At 44.2% G+C, this 13,157-nt stretch overlaps 1 protein-coding gene across 1 annotated transcript in view; it reads left to right on the top strand.

Moving 5' to 3' along the window:
• Nucleotides 1-13,157, top strand: part of LOC138449973 (epithelial membrane protein 1-like) — a 135,725-nt gene that overhangs the window by 18,938 nt on the left and 103,630 nt on the right. Inside the window, exon 2 of the mRNA XM_069604806.1 lies at nucleotides 1,868-2,039. Coding sequence (XP_069460907.1) covers nucleotides 1,868-2,039 — 172 coding nt within the window. The remainder of the gene's footprint in view (nucleotides 1-1,867; nucleotides 2,040-13,157) is intronic.

The following is a 13,157-nucleotide window of genomic DNA, read 5'->3' as shown; positions in this document are numbered from 1 at the left end:
TTGTTTTTCTGCTGTATTCACTTAACTCATTTTCATTATATTGTTTCTCTCTGTAACTCCCTCCACTCCTCCCTGATCCCAACCCAAATTGTCTGTCGGTTATTTACTTGATGTATACGTTTGGCTAAATGACACAATCTGTCATGTACTTTAATTTACTGTGACTATATGGAAATAATGCTTATGTTTAATACTGATAGAAAAACAAATATGCCCGGATTTGAAAAAGGCAGATTGCCGAAACACATGTCTAAAGGGCTCACGTTATCAGATGAATAAACAGTGGTGATGGTGATCAATCTTGGCGCTTGTTCTCATTGAGTAATACTAGACCTATTTTAAGAAGCAGTATTTGGCTTTTTGCCGTTATACTCTTTTTGAGATGTGACAAGAACAAAACCTAGAATAAAGCAAACAATTATCAATTATCATTGAGGAGTTGCCGAGCAGACCAGTTGAAAGAAAAAAGCCCCTCATTTGTTTTAATCAAATAATAATCAAAACCCTATTTGTTATTTTGAGTTGCAGATGTATTCTCATAATGCATGTCTTAGACACAAGCAAGGCTCCCTGTTTTATGGTGTTTATTTTTTCAACATTTGATCTGTAATTATCCATATTTATTTTTTGTAATTTCATCCACTCTGTTAAAAAAAATAAATAGCAACTACTGCTTTTCTACATTTATTCAAATAAAAAATATCAGCTTTGTTTCTTGTAATGAGAAGCTCATAGAGCTGGATCCCTGCACATCGAGCCAAGATACATTTTTGCTTTAAAAACAAACAGCTGATCCTTATGCTCACCCTATAAACATCGCGGTAGCCTTTTAAAGTATTTCAGAAGGAAAGAAATCTACCTTACATTTTCCCTTGTGTTACTTTGCATAGCCATTGACCTGCAAAATACAATGCAAACTAAAGAGCTAATTAAGAAACACACATTTCCGCTGTTTCCAATTTTTACAAATGAATACTGAAAAGGAAACAGCGAGCTTCCCCTCTGTATTTATGCGTAAAAATCCATAAAAATTGAAAACTAGGAGCATAAAAGCAGGAAACTGTCTAAAAGCAGCTTTTTCCCAGGCTCTTTAAGTTATGTTGATTTATACCGTTCACCGCTACCATCAAGGGGCAGTCTCCAGGCGCTGAAGTGTGTCTTGAAAGTATTGACATTGCTAGCTGTACAATCTGTCATGTTTTTTATTTACAGCTCACATTACTTTGCATTCTGGTACTTGTAGCCTCACATTTATGAAGGACACACACACTACAAGTACAACAAAGATTTCAAAATGACATGAGCTAAAAGCCAGGATGTGAGGAACATCACGTGCAGGCTCTGTGAACGACTAAGGAGTGATACCAAGTGAAAACGTGCGCAGTAGTTTATAAAAAATGACTAGGTTGCTTGGAACTCCCATATGCTGCCCAGCATTTACTTTCCTTGTAGAACTGTTTGGCCGAACAGAAAACATGTTCCAAGGCCAATCACATGATTTCACCATAAAGGACCAGCAGCAACCTAAATTAGAAAAAAGGGTCTCGCATTACCTTGCTGTGAATTAACTTCCCTGGTGACACCTTTAGTGGCTTTGAGCATTCTGTATGGCCACTATTCGCTGCACTTATTTTTTAAGGACTTTTGCCTAACACCAGGCATATTGCATAAAGGTTCATTATGCTCAAACACACTTTATAGATTGTCGCCTTCTGTGTCTTGGTGAAGCCTTTTGGGGTTTCATAGCTGAACTGCGCGTGTTATTATAAATAGCAGTGAGCTTGATTATTCTCTAGTATAATAAGTAAACACAACGTGGGTCCTACCTGCACTATCATCGTTGTAACTGGGCATCCTTTTGTTGCAGGGGTTCTTGAGAATGTTGGCGCTGCAAGTGTCGTCGTTGGTCCTGCTCCTCCTCAGTGCCATCTTCAACGTCATCTCACTCGCAACGGATTCCTGGATCACCACCCCCGGTGTCCGTTTTGGAATCTGGCGTCTCTGCGATTTAAACGCATGTGGTAATCTACGAAATGACGGTAAGAGGTGAATTTGTTTTGGCTGGACGGAGAGGCATGCTTCTAGCAATGCAGAGCATCGGCACATGTTCTCTACAAGCTATAGATTGCAGAAAGTAGTACAGGGAAGGGAACCAAGGTCCCAAACCCACAAGGGAACATTATACATGATATCGGGAGATATTTGTTTTATATAAATGAAATTGGAAGATAATAGCACCATTCTGGTATGATCTCAGTAATAGTCAAGTGCCTGGAAGACAAGACCTGCGTTCAGACCAGCAAGATTTGGTATCGCCACCTGGGCAGTTGCAAACCAGGGCACACAAATGATCAATGCGAAGCTGCCAGCCACACTTAGACGTCACACGCCCTTATTTGCGAATAGAAGGTACAGAGTGACAGACTGAAAGGGGCCCCTAGGGGTCCCTCGTGCTATGGAAACAAGGCAATAACCATACACGAAAAGATGCGCCAGACACCAGGTTCAAATTCCCAATGCTAGGGTTTATTGCAAGCAAAAAGATAGTATCAATTGGCCAATTCTGATCTCACGCCCGCAAAGTGAGTTTCCTAGACCTCGAGGGACGCAAGAGAGCGAATTACGTACATCAGTTACATATATACAAAATGCATATCATACAATCAGCAATGTCATGTTTAACACCCCTCTTTATTAAGTTCCTTTGAACTCGGGATGACGATGGACATATCCGACGAGTATGACGATTATGACACTTTCGATGTCTATTCTAGTAACAATGTGCAATTAGAAAGTGCAGAGGCATCTTTTAGTTGTTGAACAGAACACAGTGGTTCTGTTCTTGGAAGCAAGCTGCACACGGGGGAAGAGCCACATTCCAAGCCTTGCTATCTATGAGGTACTATTAGTGTCCTGGGAGCCGACACGTTCTAAAGGGTTTTGCGAAGGGGGGCCGTAGGAAGAGCATAATTCAAGCCTTTAGCTGTTTTATTCTAACATATTCTACCATCGTACGAGACTGGCTGGCAGCTGTGAAGTGATTAAATGCCCTGCAGCTCTCTCCCAAGGCTACAGAGAGGGAGCATGGGCATTCCTCTCTGGGCTACTCGTGAGGAGTTTCAACAAACTCTTCAGTCCTGCGACCTTGTCCTTCCATATTCAGACAACAATGTTAACAGTTGAGTAGAGTAAGCAGAATCTGCAAGAATTGCAAGCTGCAAAGCAGTTTTTAGACAGAAAGCAATGAGCAATGGTTAACAAGCAAAATGGCGATTCTTGCAACATTTAAAATGGCCGCTCGTAGGTCAAGCATAGCAGTTTATATTTCTATAATTCGGTGCATAAGACTGTTGGCCCACGGCCATCAAGTTACGTCTATCATTCAAATGAAGGGTATTCATTTTTCCAGATTGACAAACCCTCCTTTTGGCCGTATGCCAAACGTCTTTGTATCCTCCTCCAATGAGGATAAGTCTGGGGTATCTATGTCTGAACCATCTTCATCATTAATGTCTATCGCCATGAATTGTTTTACTGTTTTTGTTTCCTCAGTGTCTCTGTTATTTCGGCCATGCATTTGTTTTCCTCTCGACACCATGTGCATACATCCCTTAGTACATCCATCAGTTATTTCATTGCAGACTCTTGGTAAGCATTGTATGCAACAGCAGCATGTTATGAATATCCCAAGTACCATCATTAGTATCGAAATTAACTTCCATCCCCAAGACCGCAATAATCCCAAAAACCAGGATCCTATCCTCAAACCCCCTTCTTCAGTAGAGAGTGTGGAACTTATGACATGTAATTTCCGGATCGCTTTAAATATCGTAGGGGAGTAGTCATCTATATATACACAGCATGCAGTTTTTACGAGTTTGCAAACTCCCCCACGATCAACTAATATTATATCGAGAGCCATCCTGTTTTGAAGTGCCATTAGTCTTATTCCTTTTTCTTCTAACGTCATATTCAATAAAATATCCGTTGTGGAATCTATTGTTTTTTGTAATATTCCAGACAGTTTTCTTATATTGTAAGAATTTTCTATTTGGGATAAGAACTGTATAAATGATTTGGCTATATCCATTGCTATCATTCCATCCTCGCTACTCCTTCGAGTTCTACCTTTTGTTCGTTTGGCTACTTCTGCTGTCCCCAAGAGGAACACTCCTGGAAACAGTAGACCTAGGTAGCATGTACCTCCCCAGTTTCTAGGTAACCATGGATATGCTTTTTCTCCACATATAAAGTAAACAGGATCTCCTACGTACACGGGTTCTATTTCGTGTTTTAAAACCACTGTGTTCAGGCAGTTGCTAAACGTTCCTACTTTATAGGAACCCTTTTTCTGTAGACATAGGGGAGCAGTTTTGGGGCTGTGATCCACTGTATAGGCAGGGGGCACAGCATCTTTGTTCCATTCATTCTCATTCGAAATGACATTACTGATGTTTCTTCTCCGGGCGGGGTTGGTCTATTTTGCCTATGTAATCTATCTAGTCTTGTTATCTTTCGTGTATTCTTCCTAATGGGATCTGGTGAAAACACGCGAGCTTTGTGGAAAATGGAACAACCCACAGGTCTCATGATCACTTCCTCAAATTCATTCATATTGGTCTCATCTAGCTGACCCGTACTACTCTTGTTCCATTTCCCAAAGAACATTGCACTTAATGTTACCTCACATGAATAAATCAATGGCAACGGTTGTACATACCAGCCTATACCTTTCCCACCGTGCTGTGGTAAATGGGCACAAACCCAGCAATCTTTTTTCTTTAAAACCGCATGGGTCATGTTCATGATGAGCAACAATGTATTGTTGCCGTATCCTTCTCTATGTCTCTCTTCCATTGGGGGCAAAGTACCAGTGATTACATGAACCGGGCTTTCAGTAGCTGCTTTTGGCAAAAGTGTTTCTAATGGGTGTACGTACTCCAGGAACCATAGTGTAATAGCTGTTATTGTTGGTACTATCATACTTAAGAAACACAGGACCAATCTCCAAATCAGTACCTTATTCCTTTTACCATGCTTTTTCCCTAAATTTACAGTCTCTAAATCTATTATCTTTTCAGCAGGGGTGCAGGAGGAGGCTAAAACCGGTATTGACTTGTTCTTCATCGTCCTTCTTCTTGCTGGCAAAGTTTGTCGCAAATGTCTCTCGTTCTTGATGCCAGAAAAGTTCAACGAAAAATGTCACAGTTCAATTCTGCCAGCCTTTTCACAGCCTAGATCATTTATCCACTCCGAGCAAGATTAGTTTGTTCTTTCTCCCACCGCTCAGACGATTTCCGAACAGTTCTTTATTGATAGAGTACTATGTGCATCCAGCTTGTCCCGCTCTGGCTTAGGACACATGTACTCTATCAGCCTTAGTACTTATGTGCGTCCAGCTTGTCCTGCTATGGCTACTGACACATGTACTTTTATAAGCGCACCAAGGAGCCGTGAGTCTTGAATTGTCCGACTTGCACAATTCTCACACTTCTCTCCTCTACGCCCCTGGCTCCTACTCCGTCCGTGAATGGAACCAAAGGCAAAAGAAAAGCACCAAAGATCTGTGAATCTCTTTGCCTGTCGAGGCCGCAAATTATACCGATTCACTCCTGGTATTGTATGATCCGTAAATAGTGCCGTTGCATTTCCAGGATGAGGCTCAGTGTCAGCCTGTGGCACAATGATGGATAGCGATGAGCGCCGTGGCAATGATGTAGTTTCTTTCTTTGGCTTTGGTGCATTTGCAGAATCTGGGGGCGCCAAGGGGGTGCACGCGTTGTTTCTGCTCGTATTTGCAATGCAGGGTTTGTGTCGCTCAGCAGTGATGTTGTTTCTGTTGAGCAACGTTGGGGCACTTTTCTCCCTCTCCCCTTACTGGCAGCCTCCTCAGGCTCTGTTTCGAGTTTCACTTCTCGCTTGCGCTTTGTTTCAACTTTCACTTCTCGCTCAGGCTGATGCTGTGGCAATGGACTGGCAACAGTTTCTTTCGTTTCCGAGACCGTTTCCTTTCTCTGGTCGTCGGAAGTTGTCAGCAGTCCTGGGAATCTTTTGGTATGTGTCGCATGGATCCATGCCTTCCGTCCGTCCACTCGGATGGCTGTTTGCGTTGCCAAAAGTACTTGATAGGGGCCACGCCACTTGGGTGCTAATGCTGTCTTCCGTTCAAATTTTTAATCAGGACCCAGCTTCCAGGCTCCAGCGAGTGCCCCGGTCCGGTATATCGCACTGGTAACGCCTCCTGCACCTGCTGATGAATCAAACGCAACTTCTGTATTAAAAGCCCACAGCACGTGCTTAACATAGGATGCTTGACCTCACATAATCTTTTGGGCTGCGGTGCGCACCATACATTTGTTGGTCTCCCCATTATAATCTCATAGGGGGAGAGCCCAGTCTTAGCTTGCACAGACGTGCGCATACACAACAGCGCTAGGGGTAATGCATCCACCCAACTCAACTTGCTCCCAGCGCAGATTTTTGCTATCTTTGACTTCAAGATTACGTTATGTCTCTCCACAAGCACGGCAGAACTGGGATGCCTGGAACTGTGGAATCTCCTCTCTATCTGCAGACCTGCACAGATCTGTAGCACTACTGCGCCCACAAAGTGGGGGCCGTTGTCTGACCACAGAACACGGGGCAACCCAAACTGGGAGAAATACTCTTTTAACATTACTTTTGCTGTGGACATGGCAGTACAGTCTTTTAAAGGATATGCCTCCACCCACTTGCTGAATGCACAAATTACCACTAACACATATTTGTAGTTCTGGCACCCTTCCATTTCTATGAAATCAAAATGGACCACCTCAAATGGCATAGAGGGTGGGCCGAAACTACCTGCTGGAGTCACGGTTACCTTCCCTACATTGTGTTGCAGGCACATTATACAATTCTGCACTAGTCTTTCTGCATTCCTTTTTATGTGCTCATTCTTCCATACTGTGGATAAATGCTGTACCATCTTCTTCGCGCAAATGTGGGTAGGGCTATGCGCAATTATAACAATTGAAGTCACGTAACAATTTGGCAACATCCAGTTCTTTGTTTCCTTGTCCACCCAACATCCTTCCAAATCTAACTCAGCAGAGCCTTCAGCCCACCCCTGAATCTCTTCGGTCGTGGCCTCAGCCTGCATTTCTTTGACTGTGGCAACTCCATTCTCTATCATACAAGGTACCTCCTCAGTCTGTACTGTCATCATTTTATTCCCCAAATCTGTGGCTTTTGCTTTGCAATCCTGTCCGCAAATGCGTTTCCATCTCCCACTCTACATGTTACTTTCTTATGCGCCTCACACTTCACTATAGCTAGGCGCCTTGGAAACGTGAGTGCAGACAACAATCGCACAATCAAAGGGCCATGCTGAATCCTGGCCCCATGTGATGTCAAGAAACCCCTCTCAGGCCAAAGTTGTGAACCACGCCAAAGGCGTACTGGCTGTCAGTATAAATATTCACATTCAAATTCTCAGAGAGTTCACAGGCTCGGGTCAGTGCTATTATTTCTGCTGCTTGCGCCGAATTGTAGGGGATTCTTCTGCTTTCTACAACACTCTTTAGGGTAGTAATTGCATATGCGGCCGTTGATATGCCATCAGGTAATTTAAAACAAGAGTCATCACAAAATAACTCCCCATCTGTCTCTTTCTGTGGGATATCGATCAAATCAATCCTTCCCTTTGTTTCTTCTTCAGTGATCATTAAACAATCATGGGGTGGTGATTCGTTGTCACCAATTTCTGCTATGGGCAGTGGCATTAATTCTGCAGGATTAAATGCGCTACACCTCATAATTTGGATGTGGGGTGCAAACAAGATGAGCTCATATCTTGTCAGTCTAGCTAAGGTGAGGTGTTGCGTCTGTGTCCTATTTAATAGAACGCCTATAGCATGTGGCACCATCAGAATTAAAGTGTGCCCCAATACCATTCCTTCCGTTTGTTTCACTGACGCAGCAGCCGCTGCGACAGATCGCAAACATCGTGGTAGTGCGCGCGCTACAGGGTCCAACGCGCAAGAAAAATAGCTGCACGGCCTATTTCTTCCACCTTGTTCCTGTGTCAAAACCGCCAATGCACATCCTTCACTCTCACTCACAAATAGTCTAAAGATCTTTTTATAGTTAGGAGTGCCTAAAACTGGCGCAGCACACAATGCAGCTTTCAATTGTTCAAACGCTTTCTGACATTCCTCATCCCACTGTAAAGGCATCTGTGCATCCTTTTTAGTCAACTTTATCATCGGCTTCACAATCAACGCAAAACTACTGATCTACTACCGACAATAAGAGCCCATGCCTATTACAGCTCCCACTCCTTTTTGAGTTTTTGGAATAGGCATACTAGAAATACTTTCTATGCGTTCTGGTGTTAATCTTCTCCCTTCTTTTGAAAGTAGGTAACCCAAATAAGACACCTCCTTCTGATTATACTGGAATTTCTTCAAACTTGCCTTATGACCATGGGTCGCTAAGTGTGTCAATAGTAATATAGTACTTTCTTTGCAGATCTCTTTTGTGTCAGCAGCTAATAACAAGTCATCTATGTACTGCAAGAGTACGCAACCTTCGGGTAATTCTAGCATGTCTAGCTGTTCTTTTAGCGCTCTGCTGTAAATGCTCGGGCTTTCTGTGTATCCTTGTGGAATGCGTGTGAATGTGAATGATCGACCTCCTATAGTGAACGCGAACAGATATCTACTGCTTTTATCCACTGGAATGCTAAAGAACGCGTTCTTCAAATCGACTACACTAAAGTATTCTGCAGTGGCCGGTATTATTGTCAGTATTGTTGTGACATCTGGGACCAAAGGGAATTGTGGGTCTACTACTTTGTTTAATTCGCGCAGATCAATTATGAAACAATAGGGTACCTCATTGCCTCCTTTCTTGTAAACTGGAAGAATCGGGCTGTTGCACGTGCTACCTGCAATTTCCTCAACCACCCCCAATCTCACCAGGTAAGTAACAATGCTTTTCAATCCCTTCTCACCTTCAACAGAAATTTTATACTGGGGAATTCGTGGTAGTGTGACACCTTCTTTCAAAGTTATTTTTGCTGGCTCTATTTTTAAGCATCCTACATCGTTATCATGCATTGCCCACAGACAGGTTGGTACTCTACTTAGCTCTTCTGGCAACTCTTTTGACATAAGTTCCGTCACTAGTGCATCGTGAGGCCACATCGTGAGGAACACCCTGTCTGCCGTACAATGTATGACTGCCCCCAATTTTCTCAACAAATTTAATCCTAGCAAGTTCTCTCCAAAATTTTCTGTCAAAAGAAATGGACACTCTTCCGTAAATGGTCCTATTGTAATTGGGACAGCTTCGGACATGGGGTTAATTACTGGTGTACCTGCGAACCCTACAGAAACATTCTTCTGCCCCGACAGTGGTATCTCCGGAACCAAGTGGTGGTCTATCGAGCACTTCTGTGCCCCTGTATCTACAAGGAAACGGTGCTCCTTATTCCCGACTCTCATTTCTACGTAGGGTCCTCCCTGATTCACGGGAATAGACACTGGTTCCGACCCCTGCCGTGGGCTGTCCTATCGTGAAAATAACACATCATCCGATGTGTAGTCACCGCTACTGCTATAATACGTGTTTGGTTGTGTATCAAAAATATTCCCATTTCCCCCTCGATGTCCTCCACTCTGATAATTTCTCTGTTGGCCCTGCCCGCCCTGATTTTGGTTCGAAACACTTTGGTTCAATGCCTGGTTCTGTTGCGCTTGGTTTTGACCATAGGATTGGGTTTGAGTACCTCCATTGGTGTATCCCTGCTGCTGCTGCATGTTATTTCTGCTTGGGCCGTTTGACCCCTGATGTCCTCTATGAGGCCTTCTCTGACCAAACCCACCTCTATTCTGTAGGTGCGGGCATTGCGCTCGCCAGTGTTCTTCCTCCTTACAATACGCACATTGATTTAATCCCAATGACACCCCATGCATATTATTTAAATTTCCTCTGCCTTGTGCATTTCCTCTACCTCTATTGTATCCAATGACCTGCTGCAGTAACACCCCTACTATCGTTTGCATCGCTTCTTTTCTCATCTCCAATCGGTACCCATTACATATCTCACTTACTTCCTTCACTGACGTTCCTTTGTTCGACATCCATCGCATTGTTTCCCCTACCCATACCTGCAATCTTTGTTTATCACCTATTTGTCCCGGTCCCGGCAAATGCTTTGTACCACCTGGAAAAACTCTCGGCCATGATTTTTTCATATTCAACCTTGACGCCTCCTTCCTACCTTTCTTAATAAACTCTCTACTATACTCAGGTGTAGCAAACATCTAAGCATATCTGTCTTCCATTTCATTTTTTACTTCAATGAGTTTGTGCACATGTTTTCTTACATCCTCATCTCTTTGCTCACTGCATGCTAACTAATTCAAATCTAATAATCGCTGTGGCGGTAAATTCCCGAGTATCTTTTTCCATTCTCCCACCAAAATTTCCCCCATGCATTCCAGCACTACCTGTCTCTCGTCGCTTCTTCGGTACCCATACAATGAGGCCAATGCTGCCGTCTCATCATTTCCTTTTATGTACATTTCTGCCTCTTGCCGTAATTCAATCTTTCTTTCTTTGCTGATCGCACTTCGAGTTACTCGTCCAAATCCTGTTCCTTCAGCCCCGCCTCTCGCCTCCCCAGTCTCAATTTCGACTTTGGGAGGGGCGGATGGTGCTGAATCTGTCTCTGGAGCGGGAGGTGCGGATGGGACGAGTGACACAGGTGGCATCTGTGAAGGGCCTTCCTGGATGCTGGGCAATTGTGTGTCCGCGGTCTGCACTTGTGGGAGTGCTCGCGCTGTGGGTGGGGCTTGGGTTAACGCTTGCGTGAGGGGAAGTGCTTGGGCTACGGGAGGGGGTATGAGAGCTACTGGTTGGGCCTGCGCAGTCACTGCTGGCGTGTTTGGTTTCGATTCTGGTTTTGGGCCTCGACCCGTGTTAGTTAACAAATGTTCCATTAATTTGTCTGCTATATATAGTTCCCGCTGCGGGTATATTCTTTCTATGTTCATCTGGTCACGTCTCCCTTCCCGTCTTAGACTTGCCGTCCACTCCTCCTCTCCTTTTCTTCTGCTATCTCAAGCTTCGTTTTGTGCCTACGCTCATGCTTCTCTCTACTCCTAAATTGGAGCATTGCTTCCCTCCTCCAATCTTTGACAGTCTCAAAAGCTGCGGGTCGCGCTTTTTTCCTAATCAGCACCCTTTCTAGGTTATCTATCCTTGCCATCTCAAAGCTACCATTGATTGGCCACTGATGGTCCTGTTGCTTTCTAGTTTGCCTATGCCAAATTTCACAAAATATTATCGCACCCACACCATATTTTGCATACATGTCATAAGCCGGCGTTCCCCCAGGCGGTGCACTTTGGCCATATTCCAAGGACTGTCTACCGCAGCTGAAAAGCCCCGCTAAAGTGGACAGTACTCCAGGCATGTTTCTTTAACCTTCCCCTTTGGTTAGCCAACTTTTACCTGGACGTTTGAGTTTGCAAAATCAACACTCTACCAAAAATCAGGTTTCTCTTTGAATCGGGGAATGACTCACCTGATAAAACAAGTCGCCTGTTCTAACACAACCTCTCCCAACGTCATGTCTGTGCTTCTCTGGCTTCTGCCTCGTCTCCGGACCCTCGCCTCCTTTGCCCTCTGGCCCGGTACGTCGATCAGGGATCAGATGTGTGCAGATCTGCGGAAGGAATCTCTCCTCACTTCTACAGGGTGCCCCGTACACTTCTTGATCCCGGCTCGACCGTCCCGTCCTCGCCGTTCTTCCGCCTTTACTCCGTTACAACGTATACGATGGGGTAAGTGGGGGAGGGTCCCTTTTCGGGCGCCATTTTGAAAGGGGTCCCTAGGGGTCCCTCGTGCTATAGAAACAAGGCAATAACCATATACGAAAAGATGCGCCAGACACGAGGTTCAAATTCCCAATGCTAGGGTTTATTGCAAGCAAAAAGATAGTATCAATTGGCCAATCCTGATCTCACGCCCCGCGATGTGAGTTTCCTAGACCTTGAGGGACGCAAGAGAGTGAATTACGTACATCAGTTACATATATACAAAATGCATATCATACAATCAGCAATGTCATGTTTAACACCCCTGTTTATTAAGTTCCTTTGAACTCGGGATGACGATGGACATATCCGACGAGTATGACGATTATGACACTTTCGATGTCTATTCTAGTAACAATGTGCAATTAGAAAGTGCGGAGGCATCTTTTAGTTGTTGAACAGAACACGGTGGTTCTGTTCTTGGAAGCAAGCTGCACACGGGGGAAGAGCCACATTCCAAGCCTTGCTATCTATGTGGTACTATTCGTGTCCTGGGAGCCGACACGTTCTAAAGGGTTTTGCGAAGGGGGGCCGTAGGAAGAGCATAATTCAAGCCTTTAGCTGTTTTATTCTAACATATTCTACCATCGTACGAGACTGGCTGGCAGCTGTGAAGTGATTAAATGCCCTGCAGCTCTCTCCCAAGGCTACAGAGAGGGAGCGTGGGCATTCCTCTTTGGGCTACTCATGAGTAGTTTCAACAAACTCTTCAGTCCCGCGACCTTGTCCTTTCATATTCAGACAACAATGTTAACAGTTGAGTAGAGTAAGCAGAATCCGCAAGAATTGCAAGCTGCAAAGCAGTTTTTAGACAGAAAGCAATGAGCAATGGTTAACAAGCAAAATGGAGATTCTTGCTACATTTAAAATGGCCGCTCGTTGGTCAAGCATAGCAGTTTATATTTCTATAATTCGGTGCATAAGACGGTTGGCCCACGGCCATCAAGTTACGTCTGTCATTCAAATGAAGGGTATTCATTTTTCCAGATTGACAAGACGTGCACCAAAACGTCAAAAATAGTGTGCGCTTGGGGGCACCGATGCACACTGAATGTATTTGGGGTGGAGTGATGTGTGCAGGTTGTGCTTGCTGTGGCTGTTGGAATACTTTTTTTTTTTTTTTTTTACTGATGTTGGAGATGAGGTGGAATTTGGATCAGGAGACACAGGTTCCAATGCCAGGGTCCTTTAATGTGCTCACATCGTGGGATCACAAGCAAAGTACCTTATTGCTTTGTACCTTAACCACTTATGTGACAATGCTGGGCCTGCGCAAAACACCACTACTGT

This window comes from Ambystoma mexicanum, chromosome 1p (genome assembly GCF_040938575.1).
Source record: "Ambystoma mexicanum isolate Mex_15411 chromosome 1p, UKY_AmexF1_1, whole genome shotgun sequence".
NCBI lineage: Eukaryota > Metazoa > Chordata > Amphibia > Caudata > Ambystomatidae > Ambystoma > Ambystoma mexicanum.
The sequence above is the reverse complement of the archived record's forward strand: the minus strand, read 5'-3'. Positions and strand labels throughout refer to the sequence as shown.